Genomic DNA, 19,353 nt, shown 5'->3' with positions numbered 1-19,353 from the left:
TAGAAAAATTCTGGAAAGATGGTTGGAACAGGTCAGAAATTCTAAATACTCCAGATTTCCCCCACAAACAAAACAAAATTGTGCTTCAGGGTAAATATATACCAGCTAAAAACAAACAGCAGAATAGTGGTTCTCCTGTGACAAAAGAAAAAGATACAAAAAGCTAGCCCAGGACAGAGATTTGGTCAGTGTAAAGTATAAACATCTCCAAGCAACTTCCAAGAAACAAGTGGAGAGCCTTGGGACCAGCTGAGATCCGAGGTAGCCTCAAACCCAATCTCAGGAACTTTCACCTCCCAGACAGTGTAGAGAGTCTGGGTTTGTCAGGGAAGACTGAGGGAACCTCTGTTAATAAGGAATGCTAAGTCCAGCTGTGCTGCTTAGATGAGATCACAGGAAAAGGAACCAGTAAATGCCAAGTGAGTGCAGAAGCAATGAGTCAGGGAAGTTGCTGTCTGCGAGCATTTATATGAGAGTGGAGTTATTGGTTTGGGGTTTTATACTAAAAGGGAAAACTAAAGGAAGACCTGAGGCCAGAGATACCATTCCTTCAACGCCAGGACTAGAAGTAATTATACTAACAAGCTCTTGTGGAAAAATAAATAATAATAGTAATAGTAGTAATAATTTTAAAAGAACAGGTAAAGAAGAAAGAACCCAACAATAAAGTTACTATGGGAATAAGATTAGAGTTCATCTTTCAGAGGAGGACACAAATAAAAAAAGCCCATCCTTCCCCAATGAGTCATATTAATGTAATGTGCACTCCCCAAATTTATAGAATAACCCAAAAAAGACTTTTAAAATCAAATGGGAGAGACTGGGGGAAAACTAAAAGGAAAAAAAGAACAATCCAAGAAAAAACAGAAGATTATGAAAATAAAATGGACCAACTATAAAAGGAGAGCTAGAGTCTTAAGGAAGAAAATGATTCTTTGAAATCTAAAATTAGGCAAGGGGAAGTCAATGAAGTTATGAGAGGCCAAGAAATAATAAAACAAAATATAAAGAATGATAAAATAGAATGTGAACAGCATCTCGGGGGAAAAAAAATCTGGAGAACAGATCAAAAAGAGAAAATATAAGAATTGGCCTACCTGAAAGCTATCACCAAAAACAGAACCTTGCTATAATACAAGAAATAATCAAAGAAAATTGTTCTGAAGTGATAGAGAAAAGTAGAAAAAAATCCATTATCACCACCTAAAAGAGATTATACAAATAAATTACTGATAAATTTCAAAATCCCCAAATCAAAGACAAAATTTTACAAATAACCACAAGAACAATTCAATTATGCTGGAGCTACAATTAGAATCACACAAGATCTATCAGCAGCTACAATCAAAGACCACAGGTTCTGGAATACTATATGTCAACTATCAAAAGAAGTAGAATTGTGACCGAAAATATTATAACCAAAAAAAAATTAAGTATTGAATGAAAAAAAAAAAGGACATTCAACATACTGTTAGATTTTTACAATGTTTTTTGCAAACAAATTTGAATTCAATAGAAAATGTGACATATCAGAGCCAATGACTTTCAAAGGACTTAATAAGGACAAAATGTTTATATTTTATACATAGAAATATAAACTATATGTTTAAGACTGTCATTAGTAATTGGGTAGTCCAAAAGAAAGATTGGGATAGAGGGACAGTTAGGTGGTGCAGTGGATAGAGTACCAGCCCTGAAGTCAAGAGGACCCAAGTTCGAATCTGGCCTCAGACATTTAACACTTCCTAGATCCTGGGCAAGTCACTAAACTCCAAATGCCTCAGCCAAAAAAAAAAAAAAAGAAAAAAAGAAAGAAAGATTGGGGTAGACCTGAGTATGATGTGATTTTTAGTAAAACTGTGCAGGAAAAGGTAAAAATGGTAATTATATTATACAAATGAGGTGCAAGAGCAAAAACTGACACAGAAGAATTAGAGGGAGGAGAACAGCTAGTATTCTGAAATCCTACTTATAAATGGGTTAAAGAAAATATTATATATATAAACACACACACCATGGAAGAGTCCTCCAGAATCTATAAAGAAATAAGTGAGGAAGGGAACAAGATATGATAGGATATAGAAGAATGTGTAGATTTACTGTAGTGGGATAAGGTATGTAGAATAATGAAGGAATAAAGAAGAAAGGAAAGGATGAGAGGAGAATACAGGAAGGAAAGGGGAAGAGAAGATTAAGTAATAATCAGGCAAGCTAACAGGTAGAAATAAAGTAGAAGAGGTATTAGCAGGGATAGAAAACATGATACAATGCATATATGTGTGTCTGTGTGTGTGTAGGTATACACAAGTATGTAAACAAATATGTAAAGACATATGTAAAAAAAGCATGCTAAGCTGTAGCCTTCTTGTGAGGGGAGAAGAAAGAGGGGGCAAAAAAGAATAGCAAAGTAAAAAGTGCACAGCAGAGAACAAAAGAAAACTTACATGAAAGCAAAGAATGGACAATTCTGAATACAATGTGTTCTGTTATATATGCTTTCTTAAAATGGAAATGTATTGCTACATATTTTAAATCCTCTTTTATGTTCTGCTATGCTTATGACAATGTTTTTTGTTAGTTTTATTCTATTTCGGTTTTTTCCTATTTAAGTTTTAAATAAAAAAGGACCATGAATCTATTACATACAAATGGATATTTTAATTTGTATATTAAATTTAAAGTATCAGTATAGACCCCTCCTCCGGCCCCCCCCCAAAAAAAGCTTGTAAGAGGTCCACTCCAGCATCCTATGGGCAGGGCAACTAAAGATACAAAGTCTCAATTTAATCTTTCTTAAAAGTTCGAAACATAAATTAAATCATGAAATTCTAGAATTGTAAGGGATTTAAAGGCAACATTATGCTTTGTTTACTGGTTAACTTGGCTAAAAACATACTGTTAGCTTTATTATCAATTATCAATTATCAATTTATAATTTATATATACTTTCTACACAACAATCCCATGTACCAGGTAATGAAAATAGTGGGGGGGGGGGGGGGGGGGGGGGGGGGGGGGGAAGGGAGAAGATGGTTTCCATTTTCAAACAAAGAAATTGAGAGTAAGATAAGTGACTTGTCCAAGGTCACAAGACTAAGAAATGAAAAGAGAAGGCTTAAACACAAGTCTTCTAAATCCAAATTAAATTTTCTATCTATTTTATAATGCTATTTGTTTAAAACTACTATCTTGTTTGTCAATTATACTTGCTGAAAACAAATGATCTGAGATAGGTTATTTTAAATACAATAACTGCAACAGACAACCTACTATTAAACTTCTTCAATTTCTTGAATAATAGAGTAATAACATTTCAAGGCTGGAAGGCAGCTGGGAGATTACAGATTGTACATCCTTCCTTTACAGATGAGGCAAATAATTCCAAATAAATAAACTAATTCACCCTAGGTTATACCACAATCAGAACAGCAAATAAAGATTAGAACCTCCTGACTCTCAGTATAGTGATCCTCTCTCCTTATAGTGCTTACTATACAATCTTTCTTACTATTGAGAGTAGAGAAGAGGTGATCTGTGCCAGATTAACAAGAAGTTTGTTTATACAAAAAAGGTTAAGAAACACTAAACTAGAATCTAGAATAAAACAAGGATTGAGGGAGAATAGAAAGGGGAGAAGGAAGTGGAGAAGAACCTCACATTTAAATCTGTGTGTGTGTGTGTGTGTGTGTGTGTGTGTGTGTGTATGTATCAGATTACTAACAATTCTTCTGGACTGCTGGTAAAGGATGGCACTATATAAAATGGAGCATCTTTGAAAAAATACTCAAAAGCCACTTTTTTCAAAATTTCATTCAAATGACAGTTTCTTCAATTGACTTTCAATGCTTAAAAAAAAAAAGCTATTATATAGATATTGTTTCATTTCCCCTTAAAAAAAAAAAACAAAAAACTAACAGTTGGACATGAAAAAAGATATTTTTAATTGGCTCTATATATGAGTGAACAATTAATAAAACTGTATACAGTAAGCTATTGGAAGAATCAACATAATAAAAATGCCTCAACAATTAAGCAAACATCGTACTACACTGTTATGTTTCTCACTTACTTTTTTCTTTTCTGGCATCTTTTTTGTCAAAATTCCCATTACAATATTTCCAAAACTCAAATGTAAGAGTACAGATTTAATCTTACCAAATGTTTTGCAAAGAATTGTTGATTTGTTACTACCATTTTAACAATACTTTTGTACAGAGACCAGAATAATATTTGGAGTAGATTATATATTAAAAAAAATTTTTAATTTTGGTTTTAAAGGAATGTCCTTAATGATAGACTATAAGCAATATTTTGATATGATAAAAAAAACTGTGTAATTCTCTCATTTGTCTAAGACATTATGCAAGTTATTTAAATGTAAATCACAATTTTTCAAACTGATTCACATTTAATTTGATCATTCTGGCTAACATATAGCTAAACAATTTTATAGAAGTAAATGACCAATGGAAAAAGGGAAAAAATATGGTCTTACCTGGTAGTTTCTTTTCTCAGATAATGTATGTCCATCAGTCCTCACCATAGAGTCGTGTCCTTTCCTCACAGTACTGGAGGCAATCAAACAGAACTGTCACTCAAGGGTCGTGTCACAGGAAGGACCGCCCACCAAGTTCTCCCTCTAGAGTGGAATTATCCAAAAGCCGTCAAAATTACTAACATGTAAAAAATAAGAACAGCAGCAAAAATATCCAATATGATAACATAAAAAACAAAATGAAAAAAAAATAAGAACAGAACTTTTCTGTATTACATCTTAACAGATTTCCCCTTTGGTAAATCTGGGGATGGCGGGACTGGCAGGCATGCTTTATCTGAAACAAGAAATTATCAAATACCAACTAAAACTATCTGCTAAAACTCACTACAAGGAAGTAGTCCACCGTGAGAGAAAATGGAATAAACAAAAAGTGTGCCTCGAACTATTTTCTTTTTTAATAAACACTCTTGTCAGTCTCAGAAGCTTCTCATGATGACTAAAGATGCATCCAAAATAAGCAAAACTTCTTTTATGTGGATGATCAGTGACTAACTATGCAATGTCTTTTCCAAAGCTGGTTTTTCTCATCATTTATTAAGAAGCAATTTTTCTAAAGTAAGGATTTCCTACTTATTTGGAACTAAACAATCACTTCAGAAATTTTATCCCAATATATTACAATAGCATTTTTTCCAATGAACAGAAGACAAAATATACAAAAAGCATATTTTGTATGCTATCATTACTTGTATGCATCCTTTCAATCTTAATTTATAATGCCGAATATATGTGTATATTAATTACATACACATATGTATCTATATCTCATACGTATATGTATGTGTATAAATATAAGCTATAGAAAGAAAACAGATTAAAAAGAAGGTACTGTTGACCTCTTAATTTAAAATGACATGGCAACCTTTATTTTCTATGGTATATGTAGTACTAAAAGTACTGTGGATTTTCAAAAATCATTCAAACAGATATAATAAACATCAGAAAATTTATAATGATAGGTTCAAGAATTCAAAGGAATTCTCCATTTCCCCACTTTTTTTCTCTGTTGAATTTAACATATATATAATGATTGTTTGGATAAGGGTGTTTGTGTGGATTCTAAACTCCTCTAGCTATGTCTCATTCCATCCTGTCCTGTCCCACATGTTTATATGTTCTTCTTATCCAAACTATATAAAATGTATGTATAGAATTGCATAATATCAACATATTTTATATTTTAATACCATAATAATTCATTCTCTGGTATGAAAGGATAATTCCTTAATTTTGGAAGGAATATCTGCATATATAGTGGCTATGTTCAAATGTCACTTTTCTGCACCTTGAATATTTCCACCTGTCAGCAGGAGGGTCAAGTGACTCATCACAGGTCCACTGCAAACTTGGTTAAGCATTGATCTGATAGTGTTCTAAAGTATTTCAAGTTTACTTTTCTTTACAAAATTATTTTTTTCAATTTTGTTTTCACTGTATAAACTAATTTTCACTCTGGATATTTCATATTTCCCAGGATTCTTGGAAATCATCCCTTTAATAATTTGTTATAGCACAATAATATTCCATTATACTCATACATCACAATTTTATTCAGTGAATGATCAATTGACAGGCATTCCCTTAAATTCCAAGGTCTCAGTTTCCTCCCCTTTTTGTACCCCCCCCTTCTGAATGAGGAAGTCTGTTTTGCTTATTATAATTATCCCCGCCCCCTATTCTTACACATCCTTTTTATAATGGCAAGGAACTAGAAATTGAGTGAATGCCTATCAGTTGGGGAATGGCTGATATATATGAATATAATGGAATATTCTTGTTCTGTAAGAAACGATCAGCAGGATGAATTCAGTAAGGCCTGGAGAGGCCTTTCATGAACTTATGCTAAATGAATTGAGTAGAACCAAAAGAACATTGTACACAGCAACAAGATTATGTGATGATCAAATGTGATGGACTTGGCTCTTTTCGACAAGGAAGTTATGGTATATGAATGTAATGGAATATTCTTGTTCTATAAGAAACGGTCAGCAGGATGATTTCAGAAAGACCTACAGAGACTTACATGAACTGATGCTAAGTGAAGTGAACAGAACCAAAGGAACATAGCAACAACAACAACAACAACAAATTAGGTGATGATAAATTGTGATGGACTTGGCTCTTTTCAACAATAAAATTATTCAGACCAATTCCAATAAACTTGTGATGGAAAGAGTCATCTGCATTCAGAAAGAGGACTATGGGAACTGAAGGTGGATCACAACATAATATTTTTACCTTTGCTTGTATATTTTCCTCTCATTTTTTTTCCTTTTTGATCTGATTTTTCTTCTGCAGCATGATAAATGTGGAAATATATTTAGAAAAATTGCACATGTAACCTATATTGGATTACTTGTCTAGGGGAAGGGAAAAGTGAGGAGGGAAGGAGAAAAATATGGAACCCAAGGTTTTGCAGGATGAATGTTGAAAATTATCTTTGCATGTATTTTTTAAAATAAAGCTATTAGTATTTTTTTTTTTAAAGACTGTATGCATCTCAATGTCGATCAACATTGGTAGAGGGAGTTAAACAAAAGAAATTATAGGTCCCAGCATCTATCCCTATTCTATCATTTCCATAGTCCTAGACAGGATGCGTCTCAATACAAGATAAGATCACATTAGGACTTTTTTTTGCCATGTCAAACTACTAACTTATCTTAAGTAGGTGGTCCACTAAAAATTTCAGATCTTCAAAAGCAATTTGATAGCCATTACTTTTCTTATCTTGTATTTGGGAAGTTAGTCTTTTAAAAAACTTATGTCTAAAATTACTATTAGTCTTATTAGACTTCATCTTATTATATATAAGCTAATGTTCTAGTTTGTCAAGATATTTTTGAATCTTGACTATCACTTACCATGTGATAAATCTTTCCAGATTTTGTGGCATTTACAAATTTTATAAATAGCCAAACTAGGCCTTTATCCAACTCATTGAAGAGGAAAAAAAAAATTAAGCAAGAAAAATTTGAAGATTATCTCCCCAGAGTATTATAGTGAAGAGCTCCTTCCAAGCTGAAATCAAACCATTAACTTTAATCCAACATTATTGGCTGTTCATAGCATATATCAATATGGAAAAATAAGACACATCAATGTTCTAGGAGTTTAAATTCCAGACAGCTGATACTTTATCATATTAATAACAGAAACTGAAAACCTTTAAGTTATCAGTAGTTAAATATAAAGGTGGAACCTCAATAGTATAAAACCAAAGACATTTATTTTAATTAATGTATCGAAGAGTAGCTAAAACTGCATAAGGTAGCTCTGCTTCCTTTATAGCATTGGGCAAAGTTATAAATTACTTCAGTTATGCACTGAAGAGTTTAGAAAGATGATATATAAAATATCTTCAACAAATGGAAATATCCTCTACCAAAATAAGTCAGTACTTTTTCTGCAAGTTAGTGCCTCAAAATATTTCTTAGATTACTGAGACATTAAATGATTTTCCCAGTCAGTATGTGTCAGAGGTGGAACTTAAACCCAGGCATGGGTTTCAAAGCCAGATTCTTTCTATACTGTGTTGTCTCTGGGGCAGGTAGGTAGTGTAGTGGATAGAGCACCAGCCCTGAAGTCAGGAGGACCTGAGTTCAAACCTAATCTCAGACACTTCACACTTTCTGTCTGTATGACCCTGGGCAAGTCACTTAATCCCAAATGCCTCAGCAAAAATATATATATACTATGTAATCTTTGAGAAAAAGTTTAACTTAATAATTAAGTATCTGAATGGTCACATTGTCCATGATTCTATACAAATCAGTATACAGTAGCCTACGACAAGTATGAAATGTTAAGACATATACAAAGCAACAATTCTGAATCATGGAATACCACTCATGATAAAGAAGTGCTGTCTAGATGATGCCATAAATATAAATCGCTATTTTGTATACTGAAATAGCTGAAAGCACCTTAATCTTTCAAGAAAGGATAGTGATAGTTCTTATAATTAATAGAAGAAAAGAAGCATGAAGAATGCTAGCCCTAGAGTCAAGCGAGTACAAGCATTCTACCTCTGCTGACTAGCTTTGTGACCAATCGATAGGTCTTTCTTCTTCATCATCTGCAAAATGAAAGTAATACCTACTACATGCCATGCAATATAGCTAGGGACACAAAGACAAAAGTGAAACAGCATCTTCTCTGAAAGAGCTATTAATATAAATATGGAGTATTAATAAATTAAAACAAGATGCTTTTGGGAAGGAAGATGGAAACATCAAGTAAGACTTGATACAGAGGGCATCAGTACTTGAGTTCAGTCAAAGAAAATGAGATACAGTGTTGAAGAGACAAGTAATGGAGGGCTAGGATAGGATGAGGAGGCAGTCAGCACAGAGTGAAATGGTAGAAAGAAGTCTTAAGTTTCAGAATAACTTAAATACCATTCTTTTGCCTAAAGGCAAAAGAAATCTTTCTAGTTTATTGAATAGTGTGGTGATAGAGCAGGCCTGTAATTTAGGAAAATCACTTTGGCAAGTGGACAGAAGACAGAATGAAGGGAAAAAAAAAAAAAAAGGAAAAGACATTAATAAAGAAATTATTTAAACTGTCCAGAAGACCAGAATTAAAGAGGTAGTTATGTGAATGAGAAGAGAGATACAAGGAAGATGTGGACACAGAAATGAAAAGATTTAGCAAATGATTCAAAATGCAGAATCAATGAGTACAATAATAAATGATGATAACACTGAGAATCTAAGCTCCTTCATGTATTTGGAAAGATGCTGGTACCTTTCTCTAGAAGATGGGTGAATTAAAGGAAAAATGAAATCAACCAATCAATAAGAAATTCTTCATCACCTACAATGTGCCAAACAAAAAAAGGAAACAAGTCTTATTCCGAAAAAGCTTACAAAAAAAGCTTATAGAGGTAAGTACGTATACATAATGTTCCAAAATCTTAATAAAGCTTTAAGTTTATAAAATTTAAAAGCATATACAGGGACACCCTATATAAAAAATATACTAAATTAATAAAATAGATGAAAGATAAATGCAAGATAGGACTTCTTAAGAAAGGAACACAAACTTGCAGTTTTTGAGCCCTTCTCTTGAAGTAAGAGATTCCATATATGATGAAAAGGGAGTACAATTCCGAGCAAAAATTTACTAGATTATAAAATTGGGAGGTTGGAAAAAGAGTGTCATCCTTAACAAAAAGAATGCAATTTTGGTAGATAAAAGATTTAGGGGGAAAGAATGAGTTGTGCTTTAGATATTCTGCACGTAAGATGCCCAAATAGCATCCAGTTTGAAACATCCAATAGGTTGAGCAAGGTCTCATGACATACCTGTCATTCTGGGGAGGGGAATGTTGAAACAAAATGGGTTTGCTCAAGGCAAGGGATTCTGGGATACAGCAGAGAAAAAATTGATCAGAAATAAGGTCTGTGCTAATTCCAGCACTAATATGATGAGCACCCTGGAGAAGAAGAGAGCCTGCAGGCTCCCTAAGAAGGGGTAATCCAATCAAGGTCAGAAAAATAGAACAGGTTAAAGTTTCCATTAACACTCTGGTCTGGGATGTAGCCAGGTACCTGGACTCGCTCAGGTTGAGGAGAAGGGTAAGAAGGGATAAAGGAAGAAGAAAAGGAAGCAGTGGCAGCAGAGAAAAGAAAAATTCAATAAGGTATTTGATATAAGAAAAACTAGGTAGGACTATATGAATCTGGAAGAAATCTGCATACAGATAATTAAACTGGTACATGGTAAAAGGGGAGAAAGAAGTGAACTCCAGAGACTTGGGACTGTAATAGTGCAGGTTGAGAATGATGATCCATCTAGAAAAAGAAGGAGCTATCATACAGAAAGGAAAGACCTGAGGGAAAGCAGAGAATGTATCACTAAAGGACAGAAAGTAAATAGGAGAAAATATAAGGGAAAGGAGAAAATATATAGGAGAGTGATCAAACTGTCATGAGTAGGGAAGAAATAATGAAAGATTAAGACTAAAACGATCAGATCTAGCAATTAAGAAATCATTAGTTAACTTCTGGAGAGAATAGTTCAATTGAATGAGAAGGCTGGAAGTCAGAATACAAACTTTGAAGACTGAGAAAGAATTAAAAAATGAATGTAGATAACTTTTTCTAATATGAATAAAAACGGGGAAGGAAAATAGGATGACCGCTTGAGGGAATTGTGAGGTCTAAAGAAGATTTTTTTTTTTTTTAAGTTTGGGAAAGACTTTTGCATTTAAAGGCAGTGGGAAAGAAAAGATAAAGGTTAATTACTGGAAAAGAGAGATGATTGTAGTGGCAAGATACTGGAAAAGACTAGAAGGGATGGGATCATCCATCATCATCACAGGCAAATGTAGAGGGTTAAGCCTTGACAATGGGAATGACAACTTTCATTATAAGGGGATGGTAACATTTAGGGAATAAAGGAAAGAGAATTGGGAGGCTCAAATGGTGTGGACTCAACTATCTGAATAAAATAAAAGGTTCTCAGCTAAGAAAATAGAGAGAAAAGGCTTTGGGGGCAAGTGAAATAGAATATCAATTAAGGAGCTACAAAAGAATCAGTTGTAGTTGGTTAACAAATTTATAGTGTACTCAAGTCAGAATGCTTGTGTGGCTTTAAAAGCATTCACAAAGACTCATAGGAGATGGCTAATAGAAGTATACCAGATCAGAAGTTTTAGGATTAGTAGCAACAGAACAGGCTAAGAGAGATTTGAGAGTAGACAATGTGGGGAGCAGAATCATTTAAATCTGAATCAAGACTAAGTAAAAAGGAAAGAAAGTCAGGAGATGGAGGCCACAAGGAGAGGAAAAAAATCAGTTCTAAGAGGATAAGGCATAGGAAAGGATGGAATGATAAATTCTAGTCAGAAAAAGTTTTTGAGAAAGGAAGTGAATTATGTAACTATTACAATAGATGTAAAGATCTCTGCATATTATTTACTATTATATGTCATAAATGTATTGAAAATTAGACTTTTTACTGCAGCTGCTTTATAATAAATTCTTATAAATCATAACATAGGGGCAGTTAGGTGGTGTGGTGGATAGAGCACAAGCCCTGAAGTCAGGAGAACCTGAGTTCAAATTTAGCCTCAGACACTTAACACTTCTTGGCTATGTGATTGTCACTTAACCCTAATTGCCTCAGGGGAAAAAATATATATAATAACAATATAGCAGTACCAAGTAACTTCCTGAACTCTGTTATAGCTAACCTGGTCCTTCTCTTTATCACAAACAGCACTATGCCTCAAGTGAAATAATATTTGTAAAGCAATTATCACAGTGTATGGTATGTAAATAGGTCTTCCTTTTTCCCTTCCTCATTGCAGGGACTCATCCTCTCATTACTGGACCTTACTCCCTCCTCACTTGGGTTTCATTAAATCCCTCATTCCCTTAAAGATGGAATTTAAGCACCACCTCTTATCTAAAAAGCATTTCCAAATTTTATCTGCTAAAGTTGTTTCCACCCACCACTTAACAACTTCTTATTTTTTTGGTACAGGTGGTCTGACCAGGAAAAATGTAAGCTTGACAGTAAGGAGTGTTTCATTCTTTGACTCTGTGTTCCTAGTCTAACATAAGTATTTATTAAATGCTTACTGATGTGATACTTTAGGAATATATTCATATGAACAGAGATAAAAGAAAATTATTTTCATGGGTAAAATGTTTCATATAGTACAATTTTAAGTTAATGTTTTATTATCACAGGATAAATTTTTCCATTCTTCTAAATAGGTTATCTTAAGTAGCACTATACTGCAAAAACAATAAGTTGGATTTTTGAATTATGTTTTCTTAGTTTCAATTTTTACATTTAATATTTAGAAGACATTCCTTGATTCTTATTGTATTAGCTGTAATATTAAATCTTTATTATCAGGAAAACTCTATTACAACAAGACAGACAAAAGCAACTACAAAGTAACTGTGGAGTTGGACAAATTATTTCCTTATCTATTAAATGGGGAGAATTTTGAAAAGGTTAAATTCTGTTCAACTCATCAATTATTAAGCCCCTACTGTAGCCAGAAGTGCCTGGAGAAATTCAAAGTTTAGATAGGTAACACAATTATATTAAGAGAACTTGATGAAATCTAGATTTGGGGTACCTAAATGAAATTAGGGCTTAATTGAGGTCTAGTGGCAGGTTCGGAGTACAGGGAATCAAATAGAGCTCCCCTGCAACCCCACTGGATTCGGTGCGAGAATGGAGAGTTAAATAAGATCTAGTAGCGGCGCAAGAGTCCCCTGTAAAGGAATTTACAGACCTGAAAATCTAGATTGATAAAAGAGGTTTATTATGGGGTTTGGAAGTAAGGTTAAGTCTAGTTAAGGAAATAGGTGAAGGTAGAGATGAGAGAGCACCAGAAACAGGATTCCAGTGGACAGAGAGTCCTTGGGGTGGCAGGCATGGTGCTGGCATGTTTCCACCCTCTGCCAAGAGAGGACTCCAACTTGGCTCTTTTATAATGAGAGATCTAGAAAGGGGCCTGTGGGTGAAGTCCCAAGTTGGCTCCTCGCTGACATCCAGTGAGGGCTAGAATTTGCTTGGTGGGGGTTGGGAAACCTGAACAGATCGTTAGAATGGGGGCTCAGACAAGTCCTGATCTCCTATTGAAATTCAAAGGGATGCTTTTGATCAGGATTTGTGAATCAAAGGTTCTAGCTTCCCCAGTTGATAATGCATCAACTAGGAGGGGTTGGGAATGAGAAAGGAATAAATCAATCTGAAAGGACTAGTTTCTTAAAGGGACCACAACCGCCATCAAACTGACTCTTAAAAAAAAAAATACAAAACAGTATATGACAAAGAGTACAGAGGTACAAGTTAAATGTACTAAGTAAGGTCCAAAGTGGAAGAGGCTCTAGAAAGGCTTCTTGGACTTTGCTGTAAAGGATAAATAGGTATTTATTATATGCATAATATGTAACAAGTACTGGGCTACACAATGAGTATTACAAATGCAAAAAACAAAACCATCACTACTCTCAAGAAGCTCACATCTTTCAAGAGAAAATAATGCATACAATGATTATAGAGACTAGAGAAAAAGGAATAGGAACTGGATCTATAATTTCATCTGAGTAGAAAACTGGGAGGGGGTGGAGGTTCCCTCTACCAATGCAAGTCAGCACTATTTCTGCAATTAATAGTCTTAAAAGGATGCTTAACAGTGATATCAAACTCATAAAGACAATTCTAAGACAAATGTGTGTTAGAAAACCATAAATTAACATTAACTAAACATTATTGTCTAGTATTTTTATTTACTTCGCAAAACATTTCCCAATTACAATTCAATCTGATTGGTTCTCCCCCCTTCCTCCCCTCCCCCCCCTTGAAATTTCTGCAATCTATACACCCACATTCCTTAGTTTGCAACTGTTGGCATAGAGCACTAAAGAGGAAATGATTAGCCCAAAGTCATACAGCACAGGATGTGAACTCAAATCTTCTTGGTTTTGACAAGGAGATACACTAAAATTTCCAATATCTCTTTCTACAGAAGGATCAACAAAGAATAAGAGAGATTTCTGTCTAACTCAGTTGATTCTCAGCTACAAATCCACCACTTCCTGTAATGCTGGAGAAATTGAAGCAAGATAGAGATTAGAGTATTTAATAATTTATTTAAAAGGGAGAGATTTAATGGGACCAAATGGATCCATGGTTTGGTCCCAGGGCTGAATGAGATTCTCCAAGAATCCAGCAAGCAATGTGAGTTCTCAATGACCTATATACATACATGGCTCAAACTCTGGGGTAGACTGAGGCAGGGGGGTGGAGTCAGGGTGCTGAGAGCTGGAACAGGACTCTGACAATCCGGTTCTGATAGGGTTAGAGGAGGCATGGGGGGGGGGGGGGGGGGGGGGGGCGAGGAACTCTGGAGATGGGGAGAGGCATCTTGATGAGAAGCTATCTGCCATTCTGGTAGCTTGGGATTGGGAGAGGAATTCTGATATTCTAAAACATAAGATCTTTTATCCTTATCAAATATTCTGATAAAGAGGGAGGGGAGGTTTTGCAAGACTGAGCTTTGAAAAGCAGGGAAACTGAGTTGGGACTGGGTCAGGATAATTATGGAAACTGAGGAATTGTGGTGTAACATTAATTAGGGAAACTGAGTCAGGACAATAAAAGAGAACTGTGGCATTACATTACCAGAAAGCTTAATCACACACACGCACACACCCAGAATATTTCTTATTTTCCTCATATAATTTCCACTATATAACCAATCTTTTTCACCTGATGCATCAAGTTCAAGTCAATTTTCAGGTGAAGAAATTAAAGCCATTTCTGGTTATGTGAAAAAAATGCTCTAAATCAGTATCAATCAGAGAAATGTAAATTAAGACAACTCTGAGGTATCACTTCACACCTCTCAGATTGGCTAAGATGACAAGAAAAAATAACAATAAATGTTGGAGATATGGGAAAACTGGGACACTAATGCACTGTTGGTGGAGTTGTGTACATATTGTGCAAACTGCGCATATCCTTTGACTCAGAAGTATCTCTACTAGGTCTGTATCCCAAAGAGATCATTAAAAAGGGAAAAGGACCCACATATGCAAAAAATGTTTGTAGCAGCTCTTTTTATTGTGGCAAGAAACTGGAAACTGAGTGAATGCTTATCAGTTGTGTATGGCTAAATAAGTTATCATTTAAGATAATTCATAACTTTCATGAACTTATGTTAAATGAAGTGAGTAGAACTACACAGCAACAAGAAGATTATCTGATGATCAATTGTGATGGATTTGGCTTTTTTCCACAATGAAGTGAGTCAGGTCAAATCCAATAGACTTGTAATGGAGAAAGCCATCTGCATCCAGAGAGATTACTATGGAGCCTGAATGTGGATGAGAACATAGTATTTTCACCTTTTTTGCTGTTGTTTGTTTGCTTGGGTTCCCCCCCCCCTCTCTTTTTTTCCCTTTTTGATCTATTTTTCTTCTGCAGCATGATATATGTGGAAATATGTTTAGAAGAATTGCACATTTAACCTATATTGGATACTTGCTGCCTCAGGGAAAGCAGAGATGGAGGAGAAAAATATGGAACACAAGGTTTTGCAAGGTTGAATGTTGAGAACTAACTTTGCATGTATTTTGAGAAATAAAAAGTTATAAAAAAAAATCAAGTTCATTGCTCTAAAGAGAACAAAATTTGGACTCAACTTCTTTATGTCTCCCAAAAAGGAATAAAAGCAAATAGCCCACAAAAAAGGCTAGATTTTCAGAGTACTCTTTGGGGGAGCAAGAGACATCAAAAGTAAGCAAGCTGTAATAAAACAAACCTAACTACTTTATTTTATTCTTAGGGTAAGATTTAGGGGGGAGTGGGAATAAGACCCAAAATTCTCAGGAGAGTTAAAAAGGGCAATTTACAATGATACATTTCTTTATATAGAAAATTCACTATAGATAGAAATAATCAGAGATAAAGAGATAAGGATCAAAGATAATCCTCTTGTAAAGAGAATGCTTGGTCTGGTAGGTGTTGTTTTTTAGATTCCAAGGGATCTATGCAAGGCTAGGGAAGAATAATAAAAACAAATATTTATATAGTGCTTTAATGTTTCTATAATCTCAGCTGATTCTGCAATTCAACTAATTCCACAAATGTTAAATATCTTTTGTTAAGTCCAAGAGCAGTACAGAGCTTAGCATAGCAATGGAGAGGCAAACTAAATCCAAAATACTGTTACTAAAGATGTTATTTAGATGTACTGATAAAGAAAATAAGGATTTAAGAGGTTAAGTGACTCATGGACATTTAGCTAAATTTCAAAGGTCCAAATAAATACACAAGCCGCCTCTCAAGTAAAAGGAGTGCTCTTTCTACTATGCATGGGGAAAGCAGCAAAATTATGGGAGTTAAAAGGATGAAGTGTTCTGAAAGAACCCATCTGATAATAAAACTAGACGAAGGTTTGACCCAAAAGCTTGAAACATGCCTAGGACAGGAATGCAAAATAATCTGGCCCCCAGAATCTCCCAGAAAGAGTTGTCCAGCAATCCCAAAAGGCAGTTTCTGGTTCATCCCAGGGGAGGAACAATTTTGGGAGGGGGGGAGGGGTAAAGGGGGCCCTACAACTTTTCTCCCCCTTCAGTAGTATTCAATTTTTTCTAAATGCACATAAAAATAGTTTGACAATAATTTCTGTAAGATTCCTCTTTTTTCTCCCTCCTTCCCTAACTTCCCTGAGACACAAAACAATTCTATATAGCTTAACTGTGTACAATCCTTTTAAATGTATTTCCGTATCTGTCATGTTGTGAAAGAGAAAAATTTAACCAAAAGGGGAAAAAAAGGAGAAAGAAAAAGCAAACAAACAAACAAAAAGGTAAAAATACTACACTTCAATCCACATTCAGTCTCCATAATTCTTTCTCTGGATGCAGATGGCATTTTCTATCCCAAGTTTATTGGAATTGTCTTAGATCACTATATTACTGAGAAGAGTTGATCATCCTCACATAATCTTGCTGTTACTGTATTTAAAAATTTTCCAGAGAAAGAATAATTGAGAAGGGGAAAAAATTACTCATACAAGAATTCAAGAACCATCTCTCAGAACAATGACTTTATTTATGGTGATCCCCTGCCCCATGTCAGAAACACTCTCCCTCCTGATGTCCACTTTCCAGATTTTCTGGCTTCCTTCAAATTTATAAGAATACAAGCCACTCTCCAATTGATAAATGGTCAAAGTAATGAGGTATGGTAATGAATGAGGTTCCTTCAGAAAGGAAAGAATTCGCTAACTCAGAGGCTACAGTAAAAGAGGAGGTTTTATTGTTTAAAAAAACACCATGAGGCATTCTCTTAGTGGGCATATCTTTCTCAATGAAGGAAGATCTGCAAATAATTAGTCTTAAAAGACCTATTTTATGAGTAAGTGTAGGGGAAGTTTGATAACTCTCAATTGAATGTGAAATCTTTCCTGGGATATTGTGACTTCCCCGCAAGATCAATAGAAGTTTGATTTGCTCTTGAATGGCAATGCTTATTGCACTTTGAGAGAATATGAGACCATTTGGAGCTATAGATCAAAGGAGACATAGTTTCTGTGATTTCACATAATTTTACAAAGTTCACTCAGGTCATACAGAGTTCACTTGTGTCAAAAGAATAGGAAAAGGCAATTTTTATAAGAAATTAAAACCATTTCTAGTCATATAAAAAATCCTCTAAATCACTATTAATCAGAGAAATGCAAATTTACAGAGAAATGCAAAAATTCTACAAAACCTCTTAGAATGACTAAGATGATAGGAAAAGATAATGATAAATGTTGGAGGGGATGTGGGAAAACTTTATAACTAATGCATAGCAGGTAGAGTTGTGAACTGATCTAACAATTCTGGGAAACCAATTTGGAACTATGCCCAAAGGGCTATCAAACTGCATACACTTTGATCTAGCAGTGTCTCTACTAGACCTATATTCCAAAGAGATCATTAAAAAAGGAAAAGGACCTACATGTGCAGAAATATTTGTAAGCAGCCCTTTATGTAGTGGCAAGGAAATAGATATTGAATGGATGCCCATCAGTTGGAAAATGGCTTAATAAGTTGTGATATATGAATGCTATGGAATATTATTGTTCTGTAAGAGATGATCAGGAGGATGATTTCAGAGAGGCCTGGAGAGACTTATATGAAGTGATGCTAAGTGAAACGAGCAGAACCAAGAGATCATTGACCATAGCAACAAAAAGATTATATGATGATCAATTCTTTTCAACAACGAGATGATTGAAGCCACTTCCAATGATTTTGTGATGAAGAGAGCCATGTACACTCAGAGAGAGGACTGTGGGAACTGAGTATGAATCACAAAGTAGCATTTTCACTCCATTTGTTGTTGTTTGTTTGCATGTTTTTTTTTTTATCATTTTTTTCCTTTTTGATCTGATTTTTTTTTGGTGCAACATGTTAAATGTGGATATATATAGAAGAGTTGCAAAATAAATAAATGAATATATATACATATATAGAATATCCAAAATATAAATTAAAATTTTTAAGTAGCTCTTTCTACAAGAAGTCTAAATGCCTTTTAATCTTGATGCTTTCCCTCTGAGATTATCTCCATTTTACCGAGCATATACTTTGTTTCTACATGGTTGTCTGCATCTCCCCCTTTTTCACTGACTGTGAACTCCTTCAGTCAGCCAACAAACATTTGCAGTCAGTTTTGATATAACCAATATATGTTTTCAAAAAGCACAGAACTATGAAGTATCAACAAAGAAAACCACTGAGCTTATGGGGAAAATGAATTTATGATGACAATGCTCAAAACTTTTGTCATCAACACATTAAAAATAGACAAGAACTCAAATGGAAAAAAGTTATGATTTAGAAATATATAAATATTACAATAAATAATGGCAACGTCTGCAGCCTTGAACTGCAAGAGCAAATTGGACTGTCCAAAATTGCAGTCCCTTAGCCAAGAGGCCATGGGAAAAGAGAGTGGAAGCAGAAGAAAAGAAGTGGGAAGCAGCCCTTCTTCACTTACAACTTCTACTATGTGGGGGAGTATGACAACAAATTAGGCATGAGGTAGTAAAAGCCTGTCCTAAGGTAGTGTTAGTGTCAGGAGAGAAGAATGCATTCAAAAATTAAATTTGGATGCTATATTTGTACGGGGGAGTGTCTGAAAACATATGAGGAGTCAAGGATGAGACCCAGGCTCTGAGCCAAGTGGACTGTGAGAATCGTAGTAGCCTTAACAGACCTTGGAAGACACGCAGCAAATTCAATCTTGGACACAATTTTAAA

The 19,353-nt window shown here is 34.6% G+C and overlaps 1 protein-coding gene across 8 annotated transcripts in view; it reads right to left on the bottom strand.

Moving 5' to 3' along the window:
* The window catches only part of CNOT2 (CCR4-NOT transcription complex subunit 2), a 153,932-nt gene that overhangs the window by 97,722 nt on the left and 36,857 nt on the right, over positions 1-19,353 (bottom strand). For 3 of the 8 annotated variants that reach the window (XM_031939183.1, XM_031939186.1, XM_031939190.1), the window contains exon 2: positions 4,496-4,639. The exons of 1 other annotated variant lie outside the window; for it this stretch is intronic. In XM_031939183.1, the coding sequence (XP_031795043.1) occupies positions 4,496-4,543 (48 nt within the window). In that variant the 5' untranslated portion in view covers positions 4,544-4,639. Of the gene's footprint in view, positions 1-1,097; positions 1,429-4,495; positions 4,640-19,353 lie in introns of those variants that run through there. 4 more of the 8 variants (XM_031939182.1, XM_031939184.1, XM_031939189.1 and 1 more) reach the window with 2 other exon arrangements.

This window comes from Sarcophilus harrisii, chromosome 5 (genome assembly GCF_902635505.1).
Source record: "Sarcophilus harrisii chromosome 5, mSarHar1.11, whole genome shotgun sequence".
NCBI lineage: Eukaryota > Metazoa > Chordata > Mammalia > Dasyuromorphia > Dasyuridae > Sarcophilus > Sarcophilus harrisii.
This window is presented reverse-complemented; position numbering and strand designations above follow the sequence as displayed.